Raw genomic sequence first — 14,840 nt, 5'->3', positions numbered from 1 at the left:
TTAAAAAGTAGAAAAAACAGAAATCTAAGAGTGATAGAGGAGAAGGAAGAAAAAGGAGAACAAAAGCACCTTGATAGGGCCCATGAAATGTCCTCTAAAAAGACACCATTCCTCCGTAGATGTGATTTTCTCACGGAGATTATCTGTTCCTAACAGTGTTTTATTTCCTAGTTTAGGTCAATCAAAATATTACTTTTTATTATATTTTATTTTTTAATTTTTTATTTATGTGACAATATATGATTGGCGCGGGACATAGAATTGGGGAGAACATATAATCTCTCTCGGTTATTTTCATCTTTCTCCACTGCACTAACACATATTCTTTTACCTCATTCCCACTCACAATCTTCCTGATATTTCTGTCTTCTCAATAACTACACACCCCTACTACCTATTCGTCTAAACTTCACACAGTTACCATGTCTAACCAAATGCAAAATAGTTCAATTCATGGATCCTCATCTTCATCACAAGCTCCCTCCAATCAACAACAACATGAACATCAGCAACCACAACCACTGAGCCGGTATGAGTCTCAAAAAAAGAGAGATTGGAACACCTTTGGCCAGTACCTGAACAATCAGAGCCCTCCAGTTCCACTCTCTCAGTGCAACTTCAACCATGTCCTAGAGTTCCTTAGGTACCTTGACCAATTTGGGAAGACCAAGGTCCACCTGCAAAGTTGCATCTTCTTTGGTCAACCGGCGCCTCCAGCACCTTGCGCGTGTCCTCTTAGGCAGGCTTGGGGCAGTCTCGATGCCCTCATCGGACGGCTCCGAGCTGCCTATGAGGAGCACGGTGGATTGCCAGAAACTAATCCATTTGGAAGTGGAGCAATTCGGCTTTACCTCCGTGAGGTAAAGGAGTGCCAGGGGAAGGCAAGAGGGATTCCATATAAGAAGAAGAAAAAGAAGAGAAACCAAATTAAGGGGAGTCAAAGTGCAAAAGCTTTCAAACAATTGGCTTCTTGAGATGATATATAAAATGGATGGTAAAATTATCTTATTATATATATGGTGCCTATAATTGTTTCTTTATAACTTGATTCATACGGTTAGCTTCAACCCAATTTTAAACTAAACTAGCAATATATACTGATTAGATTACAATATCATCCATTATAATAGTTGATAATAGAATTGGGAAATTGAAAGCCCTTATAACTACATATGCTAATTAAAAATGTTGAGTATGGAGATAGCATTTGTAGTATGCAAAACCCTAGAAGCATAGTAAAAACCCTACTTTTGAATTTATCAGATTAGAACTTGTGTGCCGTTTGCTTAAAGAATATTTTAGTAGCTAAAGGCTGTAAGAGTAATGATTGGAGTAGAAAGAACAGTGTATTTTTTCCATCTCTCTCTTTCTCTCTCCTATAATTCAAGACACCCTTATTTCTATTTCCCTAATTAAATACTCTCAGGTGTTTACTTTATGCTAATTTTGGGCCTATTCTGATTCTGCTAGATTTCTTATGCTCCCCATGGCTATATGAACTTCATCTTTCATACGTTGCATGTCATTTTACATACACAAATATGACGTAGGGGACTAGCTAAGCTAAAACATATATACTCGATTTCACTCTTCTATTATTTAAACAAATACATTAACCAAAAGAAATTAAAACATAATCGTCCTTGAGTCCTTCATAACATTCTGCATAGTCTGTGGTCCATAGAAAATTTTGTTACATTAGAATTGAGGTGTAGCTTCAAAAACATAATTTTTTTTATCTTTTTGTGTCTCATTATTCACTTAAACACGTTGGTTTATATGTTCATTTTTTGCCATTATTTTAGAATGCTTAAATCTGGTCCTTAGTTGTGCTTGAGATGAGACAAGTGTGTTCTTGGACATCCCTTTTTGTTTGTCTTTCGTGACTTTTTAAGTACATTGTTATATACTTATGGGTGAAAGATGATCGAGGGTCGCTATAAATTCTAATTATATGTATTGTATTTGTTTGTATTATTTTATATGTTATCAGCATAATTTTAAAGAACTCCGAAAATATCTAAAAAATATATTTTCTAAAAGAAGAGAAGAAAGAGACAGGAATTTAATTAAATGGGAACTTTGTATTATATAGAATAAAAGGAAAATATATACGTTACCAATACCTGTGTTCAACAGTACGTCATTCTGCCAAATAGAAGTAGAAAAAACTATGTTCCGCGTAGACGTAGGTCACATGGGCTAAACCCCATTAATATGTGTTTTCCTTGCTTTTATTCCCTTAATTCCTAATTTAGTGTGCTTTCATATTTGAGTTAATAAAACAATAAGATAATTTATGATTAGGAGGTCATAAGTTCAAATTTTAGAAATAACTTATTCCTTTACGAAAATATAGATATATACACATACTATTTTCAGACTTTACAAGGTTGGAGCATCGTGAATTAGATCACCGTTATGACACTTTCCACTTATTATGTATTATCTGCTTTAGGAAATCCAGAAACATTAATACTTTTTCCTGTTAGTAATTGACACATTTAACAAATATGTTAATCCGTATGCATTAAATGTTAGAAGTTAAACGGGGGAGAATCTTTTATATTTTATCAGGGCTACCATAATTCTAACTCAACTGAATTCTCTCTAATTTGTTGAATTGTTGTCTTAGCAAGTTTTTATGTGAGGTTAAAGAGTTTTGGTTTGCTGAATACTAAATTGCACTGTTTTAAATTGCTATTTCTAATTGCAATTCTAGCCACAATATTACATTTTGGGAAGTATTCACAGTTACATTTCAACACAATTGTGGACACATTACAAATTTAAAACATAGCTACATTGAAAGTAATTTCTCAGAAAGAAAATCCTGCTACTTGGTATGCATATATTTTTTTTGCAGACATCCAAAGGCTAAGTTAAGCTACTGGAAATGACAAGATATAATTGCCACCGAATTTTGATATTTAGTGAATTCTCACTCTGATTATGTAGGTAAAAATTTCAGTCCAAATAACTTTGAAAGATAACAATTTCCTTGTTGAATAATCTTTATATGCAGGGCCACATGAACAAGATTATTGGATAGGGAAGATTTGGCACTTTGAAAGAGCATGTGGTAGGAGTATATTATATATCTTTCTGCTTCTTGGAACAAAACAGAAAGAACAGTTATATGTCAGCATGTATCTACTTAAGAACAATATTAGAATAATCCTTTTTATAAGTCAGTTTAGTCTAAGTAATTAAATCTTAAGTTTATGTTAGAGCAACCTTGTAACTCTTTATAATATATGAAACTTCTCCAAAATAGAAAAAGCTAGAATATCTAGCTTTACACTCTACTGTTCTATCTATATATCTATATAATGCAAAAACAGCATTTTTGTTGCTGCTCTTTTAAGCATCAGCAATGGCCTTTCACAAATCTTTGATTAGTACCATATGGCTATTAATAAATGAATTACTGCATTTTAGGTATTATATTGAAAGAGTTTGGTTTTGAACAGATGAATTAGTAGGGGCATAATTTCATTTTCTTAATGAAGTTCTTGGACTTCAAGTATGATGCATGGTGCTGAAAATGTTCCAGAGAGACTGTTATCTTAAGAATTGTTGCAAAATTAAGCTATGTGGATTTTTGTTGTAGTAAATATAAATGGTTCCCTTTACATTTTTGCATGTACTAATTTGGTCCTGAAAATTAAAAAAACTAAAAATAGTCCCGAAAAATATATAAAGACCACGATGGTGTTTATTTTGACCTATGTTTACTACCTTTAAATACTAGCTTGAATTTTTTATTTTTAGAGCTCAAAATGGTACACATTAAAATTTATAAGGACCAAATTGAATATTAAATCTATTTTTTGCTTTAACTTTCTTCACCTGTCACGTAAGTAAAACTGTTTATATGTGACATTTTTCCTTTCACTCATAATAGGTAGCTTTTTGAATTAGTTACAGTTATGTTGTTTTTGTTGTTTGAATGAAAATACGGTTGATGCAACAATAACCATAGTCATTTGTTGTGGAGATTTTCAAACTCACAATATTATTACAAAGATAATTACTATTATGAAGTACAATGTAAAACACCAATGATAGTCATAGTTTCAATTTTTAGCTACTAGTTCACAACAAAACTATGAAATAGCTTTTCTTGCATGCTCTTCTAATCATTTCACTTATTATATGAAAAAAATGCACATTTATTAAATTAACTTAACACTATTGTCAATGGACACAAAAACAATACTTCATTTGGTGTTATTTGTATATTTTAGAGGCTTATTTTAGAAATTAATGACGTAAGTTATAACATGATAAGCACATAATGATAATTTTTTGGTATTACTAAGGGTATTGTTTCTCATTTGGTAAGGAACTAATTTTTCTGTGGGTGCATGAATACTTCTCCCAATAAGTGTCACACATATGAATTAAATTTTTTATCTTTTGATCGTTATAAAAATCTAGTGATACCTTAAACCACTATATCAATGCTTTCTTCTTCGTCATCATTGATAATTTGATTACTGAATATGTGTCAGTATAAAAAATGAAAGTGCATGAGCCACTTCATATTACTTTTCCCTGGAAACATATAAATCCATCTTGTTTAAACTCTAGTCGTGATTCTCCTATATCATGAAGAGGATCTGACCCTCCTAACAATGTAGAAAACTTTTTCTTGAAGCCCTTTATAGGCTTTAATTATAGGCTAGGGCCTCATAATTTTAATCACCTTAGAGTTTTATTTATAAGAAAAAAGACTTGTTTGTAATAAAAAATGATTCCCAAATTTAAGCATGAATGTTATACAAAAACTTAATGCTGTTTTTAACCTAATATTTTTTCAAAATGTATTTTAATTGAGTTAGGATGCTCTCCTTGAAGAGACCAGTACACCTAAAATAAAAGAAAAATGGTAATATGATTTGAACTTTTATCCTTAAGATATAACAATATGACATTTTTATCCCTATGTATAAGTAAAAAAGTGATCACTTACCTCTCTATTAATATAGATAATCCATATGGGGATCAACTGTTTTCAATAGTGTCTCATTCTCTGTCTCAAGCCAAAAATATATTGACACGTGGATAAAAGAAAAATTTTCAAAGCAAAAAATAATAAAATGAAATATTCTAATTGGATTGGAACATGAAGTGAAACACCATTTAGATTAGATGATCTCTATTCCGATGATCCTAACTCATTTTAATTTTAGAAGGTGCACTAAACACACTTAACTATTACTAATGGATGGTATGCGCCATGCGCCATGCGCCGTAGCTTACTATAGGCCCGACATGACTTGGACCATTTGAAAAAAGATAAGAGTTTATTGAAAGTTTGCTTGCCTTAATAAATTAGGCTTCAAACTGTGTAAAAAACATTTTAGGCCGAATAGGCTAGACTGTTTGATTATAATATATAATTATTATTTAGTTTCCTAATTTTTAAAACCTAAATCACTAACCTCATAGTCAAAGTTTTTATTTATTTATCTAACTCAACAGCCTAATAACTCAAACTTTACTTTCCCACTCATTTTCACCTAAGGATGGCGGGCAAGAGAGTCATAGATAATGTTCATCCATACTTATACTTGCACTATTTATGGATATCCAAGTGGATAGTGGATATCTACGAGTACCCAAAAGATTTTTTATTTTAATTATATATTTTTGAATAGTAAGATATGTGTATGACAAGTTTATGATTATAGTCCAATTAGTAAAACGTATTATGAAATAATAATAAAATATATAATATAATCTTAAAATTGTACTAATAAAGTATAAATTATATAAAATATTTAATTATAAAATAAGTTTATAAATATGTGGATATCCATGAAGTGAGTATCATAATACATATTCCCACCTATAAGCTATTATTGCGTGCACATGTTGTAAATATTATTATTAGTACCCAAAGATCGAGTATTTTTGTCATCCTTATTTCCACCCCATGGAGTTTTCTTGGTGAAATGGATTCGATCCCAACAATCCAACAAGATAAACCAGCTCCTTCAACGAAATCCTTTGCTTAAGCATTAAAAAACTCTTATGACATTGCTATTTCACAACTCCCTCAAGCTTGTATAAAAGGTGATGCCATAACAATAAAAATTCCTGAAGAAGATTTTCAAGCATGGCTACAAAAATGTGAGAATCATCTCCATTGTAGGCTCATCTTTTCTAAAGGAGATACACCCATTAAGTTTGTAGATCTCAAAGCAAAGCTCACTTTATTGTGGAACACGATTGGGAAATGGAACATGGTCTCTCTAGGGAAAGGTTTCTATGATTTTTCCTTTTCCTCAATTGATGATATGAGAAGTGTATGTGTTGTAGAGGCATGTGATCTAAAACCTAGTTTCCTAAGGCTTTTCTTATGGACCCCAGATTTTAACCCAAGTCTTCAAAAGTTGTCACACTCTCAACGTTGGGCGAAAATCTTGGGTCTTCCCCAAGCGTTTTGGAGTCTCCAAATCATCTTCTCCATTGTAGGGGGTATATACACTCCAATCTCTCTGGATGAGGCTGCAAACAACAAAACTTTCTTTGTGTATTTAGACTATGAGAACCTTCATGAGTTCTGTCATGGTTGTTAATATATTGGTCATTTGTTTGCTAATTGTAGAAGAACGAATAGAAAGGAGATGGGAGAGAAGGCTCCAAAATCGAGGGTCAAGAAAACTCAACCAATAGAAAAGGTTGTTGAGAAGAAAAATGAGTTGTTCATTAACCTGGAAATTGATAGCATGGAAAATCACAATCTAGAAAATGTGGAAAGGTTGATGCTAACACCAAATATGGTTCCTCAGACTGATGCCTCTGAAGAAGAGGAAGTAGCTGACACAAGTGTGGAGGACACTTTGGTTGAAATCACTACTCAGAGAGTGGAATATTCCAGAGCAAATAATTGCATAGTCCAACCTACTGAAGATATTGCAAACGAAATAGTGGTGAGGGATTTGAGACTTGTTGGCAGATTATGGATAGAGGAGGAACCAGAGAAAGACAAGGTTGATGATGGCTCATTCAATCCTGTCTTAACTAAGTCTCAAAAGAAGAGAATGAAAATAAGGGGAACTTCTGGAAGGTCCATTTTACTCAAAGGGGTGGCTATCTCAACATTGTCCAACTAAGTTGGTTTTAAATACTATATGTTCAACTAATAATCCTGACTTAGTGTTCATTTCTGGACCTATGATCCCTACTAAGGATGTTAATCCTGTGTTTTGGTCTGAGATAAATCTCAACATGTTTGTGGTGAATAATAGAGGCCCTTGTAGCCTAGCATTTGGGGTTTGTGCAACAAAAACCTCAACCCTTTGGTTTTATCTAACTCTAATCAAAACATTTCTATCTCCTTACAAATTGATAACCAAAATATCTATCTTTGTGTTGTGCATGCTCATACTGATTATGTTCATAGAAGAATGCTCTGGTATGAGATTCATGACCTTATGCTGGCTAATGTTGGTCCTTGGTGTTGAATTGGGGCGATGAACAATATATTACACATTATTCATAACCTTAATCTAGCATGATTGATGATTCTTGGTGCCTAATTGACTTTGTTTCACATGGTTTAGTGTTTTAGACTTTATTGGTCTAATATTCTTAAAATGAGTTAATTTGAGATTATTTGGCCCGATTAAATCTATTATCATTTTCAGATCATATTTGACACCAATGGCATTTTGGGCATTATGGAAGTGGAGGATATGTGTTTAAGTGAAGATTGAATTTTTATTTTGGGAGTTTTTATTTGTAAATTCGGTTTTAGTTTTGGGCCCATTGTTTAGGGCCCATTTTGGTTTTACTTTGTGTAAAATAGGGAACCCGAATTCCACTCTCGCTCTCTACATTCACTCATTTTTAGAATTCCATTTCCCCCTCTTTTGCTCTGCTAGGGTTTCACATCTTCTTCATTTTTGGTTTGTATCTTCCACCGAATGGAAGGCTAAACTTGTAGACTAAATTCATTTAGTAATGTATCACAACTCTTGAGGTTTTGTTACTAATGTATTTTTGGTTTCTTTATTTTTGATTTCTTCTATCTTAGAAACTGCTTTATGAGTTTATCTTTTCTTAGTTGATTTACTCTCTAGTGCATGAATGCTTAGTTCATGTGAATTTGTTAACCGTTTCTTGCTTATGCTGATTTCACTTAGTTAGAGGCTTAGGTTTTGGAACTTTGAATTGATTATCACTTAGTTAATTGGTTCTCAAAAAATTCGGAAGTTAATGGTTGGAATCTGAAAATAATCTTTGGAAACCAAGGATTGAATTGTGAACAAACGAACCAAAGAGATTTAGTCATTTTATTACATTGCTTAACTACTGTTTCTGAATTTGATTTATGTTCATATTATCCAATAACAAAACCCCCATTGTGTTGTGTGAGTATAAGGTGTTTGAAGCTTTGCTTGAAAGATAATCCTTGGGAAATGACCTATGAGTCACTTCCTAGTACTACAGTTTTTAATTGTTATATTATTTGTATCGGGTACGACCTCGATCAAATTTGGCGTCGCTGCGTGTCGCTGCTGGAGATTACCAGTTCTTGTCAAAGGTTCTTAGTATACTTTAGTGTGTATCTTAGAATAACCATTATGTTTGGTTTCAAAATCTGCCTGTAACATTCACTATTTGCTGTCTTGTTTAGCCATTTTGCCTGTTGTTTGATTCGGGTGTATGTTGGTTAAGATAGTTGCGGTTGAAATTTTTACTTGAACCTTTGTTTCCATACTTCTTTAATTACATATTGAATGTTGGATGCACTATAGTCAGTCATCTTGCTGTTGGTTGTGAGATACAAACAAGTAGTGACTAGTTTTACTATTGACTTTATATTATGTGCATAACTTTGGAACTGTTAATCAAAATTGGACATATTATATAGGCATTTGGGGTAGAAAAATCCAACGATTCTTTCTCTACACACTACTTCTATAGAACCCATCCTTAAAATCCAAAAATAGTCTGTTTACTATTTCTTTTTTATTGTACAAATTTAATTTTCCAATTGTTTTGATTTTGTTGCATTTATTTAAATTAGTTAGGCTTTGAATTTGTCCTGAAACTTTTTGTGGATGTTTCCTATGATATTAGAATTTTATTGATGCAAAGTTTTGGTTGATCACTGAAATTTAACATGTATTTCACTTACTATCCTACATGGTTCTTACTATTGCATTTAGTGCATGACTAGGGGAAATCCCGACTATTTGCATACAATAAATCCTGAAATTGATAGAACATTTCATAGTTTGGTTAGAAAAGTTAGGAATTTACATTTAGATAGTGAGTCTTTTCATCTTAGTGTTAATCTACCTGATAGTCATACTGATTCTGGTGTTTTTGTGCATTCTGCTGTTTCTGTGCATTCTGTTGCCTACTCTGAAAATATGGCTGAACCACCTCCAATCCCACGTGAGAGGACATTAAGGGAGCTAGATGTACCTGATTTCATATACAAAAGCTTGTGTATCCAGTATCCCAATGAGGATGTGCTATATGTGCTCAAAACTAGACTAATCTATTTGTTGCATAGGTTTCATGGACTTACAGGTGAATGTCCTCATAAGCATCTTAAGGAGTTGCACATTGTACGTTCCATCATGAAGCCTCGTGATGTCCAAGAGGATCATATGTGTTTGAAGGCATTCCCACATTCACTTGAGGGCGCTTCAAAAGATTGGTGGTATTACTTGGCCCCTAGTTCTATTACTAGTTGGGATGACCTGAAGAAAATCTTCCTGGAAAAATTATTTCCTGCCTCCAGGACCACTGCAATCAGAAAAGATATTTCTAGAATCAGACAACTACATGCATAAGGTTTATACGAATATTGGGAGAGATTCAAGAGACTATGTGCAAGTTGCCCCCATCATCAGATCTCTAAACAACTCCTCCTGCAATATTTCTATGAGGGTCTGAACAACATGGAGAGGAATATCATTGATGCTGCTAGTGGTGGTGCACTAAAGATATGACCCATTTTGAGGCTAGAGGTTTGATTGAGAAGATGTCTTCCAACTCTCAACAACTTAGTGCAAGAAGTATTGATGCTATAGTGGTCAGAGGTGTCCATGATGTTGGGACAGATTCGGTAAGATGAGATAAACTTGAGAAAAAATTGACTCCCTTGCTACCTTGGTCACTCAACTTGCCATGAATTAGCAGAAACCTCCACTTGCAGCACAAGTTTGTGGCATTTGCACCGCAATTGACCATTATGTTGATGTTTGTCCTTCTCTCTTGGAGCCCAAAACTGGTGACCATCCTGAGGCCTATGCTGCAAATATTTACAATTACAGACCTCAACAACATCAACATAATTATGATCCTTCATCAAGCAGATACAACCCTAGTTGGAGGAATCATCCGAATCTTAGATGGTCTGATCCTTCACAACCTCATCCAGGGCCAACATTTCAGAATAATAATGCTGCACAAAATAGACCATATGTGCCTCCTCCAATCCATCAGTAGAGGCAACAACAAGTGAATAGTAATCCTGCTCCTGCATCTAGTGAATCTTCATTAGAAGAATTGGTGAGGCAGATGAAATTGCAGAATATGCATTTCCAGCAAGAGACTAGAGCTTCCATTCAGAGACAAGAGTCCTCCATTCAGAATTTGACCATCTAGATGGGACAAATGGCTACTTCATTAAACATATTGCACTCTCAGAATTCTGATAAGTTGCCTTCCCAGACTGTGGTCAACCTGAAGAATGTGAGTGTCATCACTCTAAGGTCAGGAAAATAGATTGAAGTTGATCTAGCTGCATAAAAAATGAAGCAACCATTTTTATAAGAGACTGAGAGCACTAGTGAAGAAATTCATGCTAGTGAACCTTCCACAAGTGTTTCAAAACCATCTTCCATTCCTCTTCCATTTCCTCCAAGAGCCACTCCAAGTAAGAAGATGGAAGAGATAGACAAGGAGATCTTGGACACATTTAGAAAGGTAGAGGTCAACACATCTTTACTTGATGCAATAAAACAAATTCCAAGATATGCAAAATTTCTAAAGGAGTTGTGCACTCACAAGAGGATGCTCAAAGGTAATGAGAGGATCAACTTCAGCAGAAATGTTTCCGCACTAATAGGTAAACATGTTCCTCACATTCCTGAGAAATGTAAATTTGAGAATGTCATACTAGATCTAGGTGCTTCGATTAATGTTATGCCTATGTATGTTTTCATGTCTCTTTCACTTGGACCTATGCAACCCACCTAGGTAGTGATTCAATTAGAAAACACGAGTACTACCTATCCTGCTGGTTTGATAGAGGATGTCTTGGTTCGGGTTGGTGAACTTATTTTCTGGCTGATTTTTGTATTCTCGATATGGAAGAGAGATCCTGCCGTAACACAGTTCCTTACATTTTGGGGAGGCCATTTTTTAGAACAGCCCGAACCAAGATAGATGGTCATGCTAGAACATTGTCTATGGAGTTTGGTGATATTGTGGTCCGATTTAATATTTTTGATGCTATGAAGCATCCATCTGAGGACCATTCTGTGTTTCATATTGATTTACTTGATGAGTTAACTAATGAGCATATCTTTGATTTACTTAATGATTTTGATTTTATGTCATTGATAGACTCATACACTTGTCATACATGCACTGATTCTGAAATGTGTAATTCTTGTATTGGTGAGTTTCTGCATATTTTTGTTGATCCAAATGTTGTGGAATCGGATTGCACTAACCCAATTGCTGCATACATCATACAACAATCTGGTTTACTTGTTCAGGTGTAGGCTGCAGAATCTATGTCTGCTACTTTGGTTCCATCTGCTTTGCAGTCACCTTTACTAAAGCTTAAACCTTTGCCTAAATACCTAAAGTATGCTTACTTACAGGATGATGAGAAGCTTCCTGTTATTGTTTTCACCTCCCTTGATGCTGATGAAGATGAGAAGTTGTGGCAAGTGTTGAAGAAGCATAAGAAGGCAATTGGTTGGACCTTAGTTGATATTCCTAGCATTAGCCCATCCATGTGCATGCATAGGATACTCTTGGAAGATGGAGCTAAACTAGTGAGGCAACCGCAAAGGAGACTCAATCCAGTCATCCTTGATGTTGTCAAGAAATAGGTCACAAAACTTCTACAAGCTGGGATTATATCTCCCATTTCTAATAGTCATTGGGTGAGCCCGATTCAGGTGGTTCCAAAGAAAACAGGAGTTACAGTGGTGAGAAATTATAGAGATGAGCTTACTCCTACGAGAGTGCAAAATAGTTGGACAATCTACATTGATTATAGGAGGCTCAACCAAACAACAAGAAAGGATCACTTTCATTTGCCATTTATTGATCAGATGCTTGAGCGCTTAGTAGGTAAATCTCATTATTGTTTTCTTGATGATTTTTATGGGTACTTCCAGATCCATATTGCTCCTTAGGATCAGGAGAAGACGACATTCACCTGCCCCTTTGGCACTTATGCCTATAGGAGGATCCCTTTTGGCCTATGCAACGCCCCTGGTACATTCCAGCGGTGTATGGTGAGCATTTTCAGTGACTTTTTAGAGAATTGCATAGAGGTGTTTATGGATGATTTCACAGTCTAAGGATTTTCATTTGATGCATGTTTGGATAGTCTGGATAGAGTTCTTCATAAATGCATCGAAACTAACCTTGTTATGAAATACGAAAAACGTCATTTCATGGTAGAGCAGGGCATAGTTTTGGGGCATGTGATCTCAAATAAGGGAATTGGGGTAGATCCTACCAAGATATATGTTATTTCAAAATTGCCTTACCCCTCTTGCGTACGAGAGGTTCGTTCTTTTCTTGGTCATGCAGGTTTCTTTCGCATGTTCATTAAAGATTTCATCAAGAAGGCTCTTCCACTATCCTATCTGTTGCAAAAGGAGGTGACCTTTGATTTTGATGAGAGATGTATGGAGACATTTGATTTCCTCAAGACAGCCTTGACCTCCACTCCTATTATCCAGGCACCTGATTGGACAGTCCCTTTTGAGTTGATGTGTGATGCTTCTAATTATGCATTGAGGGTTGTCCTTGCTCAAAAAGTGGACAAATTGCCCAGGATAATTTATTATGCTTCCATGACTTTAGATGATGCACAAGTAAATTACATCACAACTGAAAAGAGCTTTTAGCTATTGTATTTGCTCTAGATAAGTTTAGGTCTTCTTTGCTTGGTTCTAGAATTGTTATTTTTGCTGACCATGCAGCTTTCAAATTCCTATTGAAGAAAATTGATTCCAAACCAAGGCTGCTTAGATGGATGCTATTGCTCCATGAGTTTGATTTGGAGATCCGTGATAGGAGTGGAGCACAAAATTTGGTGGCTGGCCATTTGAGCAAGATTGAGGAAGCTGTTGACATGATGCCTATCAGAAATGATTTTCCTGATGAACAACTTTTGAATATTTATGTTTCTTTCTCCACCCCTTGGTTTGCTAACATTGTTATTTATTTGGTTGCATATGTTTTTCCTCCACTTGCATCTAGAGCTCAAAATTACAGACTTAAGAGTAATGCTAAATATTATGTTTGGGATGATCCCTATTTGTGGAGATTGTGTACTGACCAGGTTACTAGAAGATGCATTCCAGATCATAACATTGAGTCAGTCCTTCAGTTTTGACATTCTTCTGTAGTAGGTGGCCATCTTGGTACCCAATGGACAACACGAAAGGTGCTTGACTCTGGATTTTATTGGCCCACCATCTTCAAAGATGTGTGGAATATTTGTAGCACTTGTGAGTAGTGTCAGAGTGCAGGTGATACTCTTTCTCAAAGACAAGAGATGCCTCAACAACCTATGTTGTTTTGTGAGGTGTTTGATGTCTGGGGCCTTGATTTCATGGGTCCCTTTCATGTTTCTTTTGGCTTTTACTATAATCTGCTTTCTGTTGATTATGTTTCTAAATAGGTGGAGACGAAGGCCACCAGGACTAATGATGCTCGGGTTGTTATGGATTTTGTTAGGTCTCATATTTTTTGCAGGTTTGGCATCCCTAGAGCCATTGTTAGTGACCAAGGCACCCACTTCTGCAATAGATCCATGCAAGTTGTGATCAAGAAATATGGGGTTATTCATAGAGTTTTCACACCTTATCACCCCCAATGTAATGGGAAAGCTGCAGAGAGATAAAAATGATTTTTGAGAAGATGGTGCAGCCTAACAGAAAGGATTGGAGCAACAGACTTGAGGATGCTCTTTGGGCATATAGGACTGCTTACAAGGCCACCCATAGGGATGTCCCCTTATCGGGTTGTCTTTGGTAAAGCATGTCATCTTCATGTAGAGATAGAGCATCGTGCATATTGGGCTGTGAAAACTTGTAACTTGGCTCTTGATCAAGCAGGTGAAAAAAGAAAGCTCCAATTGAATGAACTCGATGAGATCCGCTTAGAAGCCTATGAGAACTCTAAGTTCTACAAAGAGAAGACCAAAAGATTCCATGATAACTTGATTTCTAGAAAGGAATTTTTGGTTGGTCAAAAAGTGTTGTTGTACAACTCTAGGCTTGGACTTATGAGTGGTAAGCTTCGTTCTAGGTGGATTGGTCCTTTTGTTGTTACTAATGTGTTTTCTTATGGTGCTGTAGAAATCAAAAGTGAATCCATAGATAAGAGCTTCAAGGTTAATGGGCATAGCCTCAAGCCTTTCCTCACAAATCCTTCCTTAGTGGATGAACTTGTGGAGGAGGACTCATTAGTTGAACCCACTTTCCTCCCTCCATGAATCAAGGAGTTTTCTTTCTCTTATCCACTTTTTATTGCACTTGTCCAATTCTATTAATTGATATGTATGTCTGGTTTTCTGATTGTGCTACATTGGGACAATGTGTAGTTTA

The 14,840-nt window shown here is 35.2% G+C and overlaps 1 protein-coding gene across 1 annotated transcript; it reads left to right on the top strand.

Moving 5' to 3' along the window:
• Positions 303-3,301, top strand: LOC109348826 (protein LIGHT-DEPENDENT SHORT HYPOCOTYLS 10-like). Its single transcript, XM_019589400.1, has 2 exons — positions 303-994; positions 3,026-3,301. The coding sequence occupies exon 1, from the start codon at positions 423-425 to the stop codon at positions 972-974; it is 552 nt and encodes a 183-aa protein (XP_019444945.1). The 5' UTR covers positions 303-422; the 3' UTR covers positions 975-994; positions 3,026-3,301.

This window comes from Lupinus angustifolius, chromosome LG01, assembly GCF_001865875.1.
Source record: "Lupinus angustifolius cultivar Tanjil chromosome LG01, LupAngTanjil_v1.0, whole genome shotgun sequence".
NCBI lineage: Eukaryota > Viridiplantae > Streptophyta > Magnoliopsida > Fabales > Fabaceae > Lupinus > Lupinus angustifolius.
The sequence above is the reverse complement of the archived record's forward strand: the minus strand, read 5'-3'. Positions and strand labels throughout refer to the sequence as shown.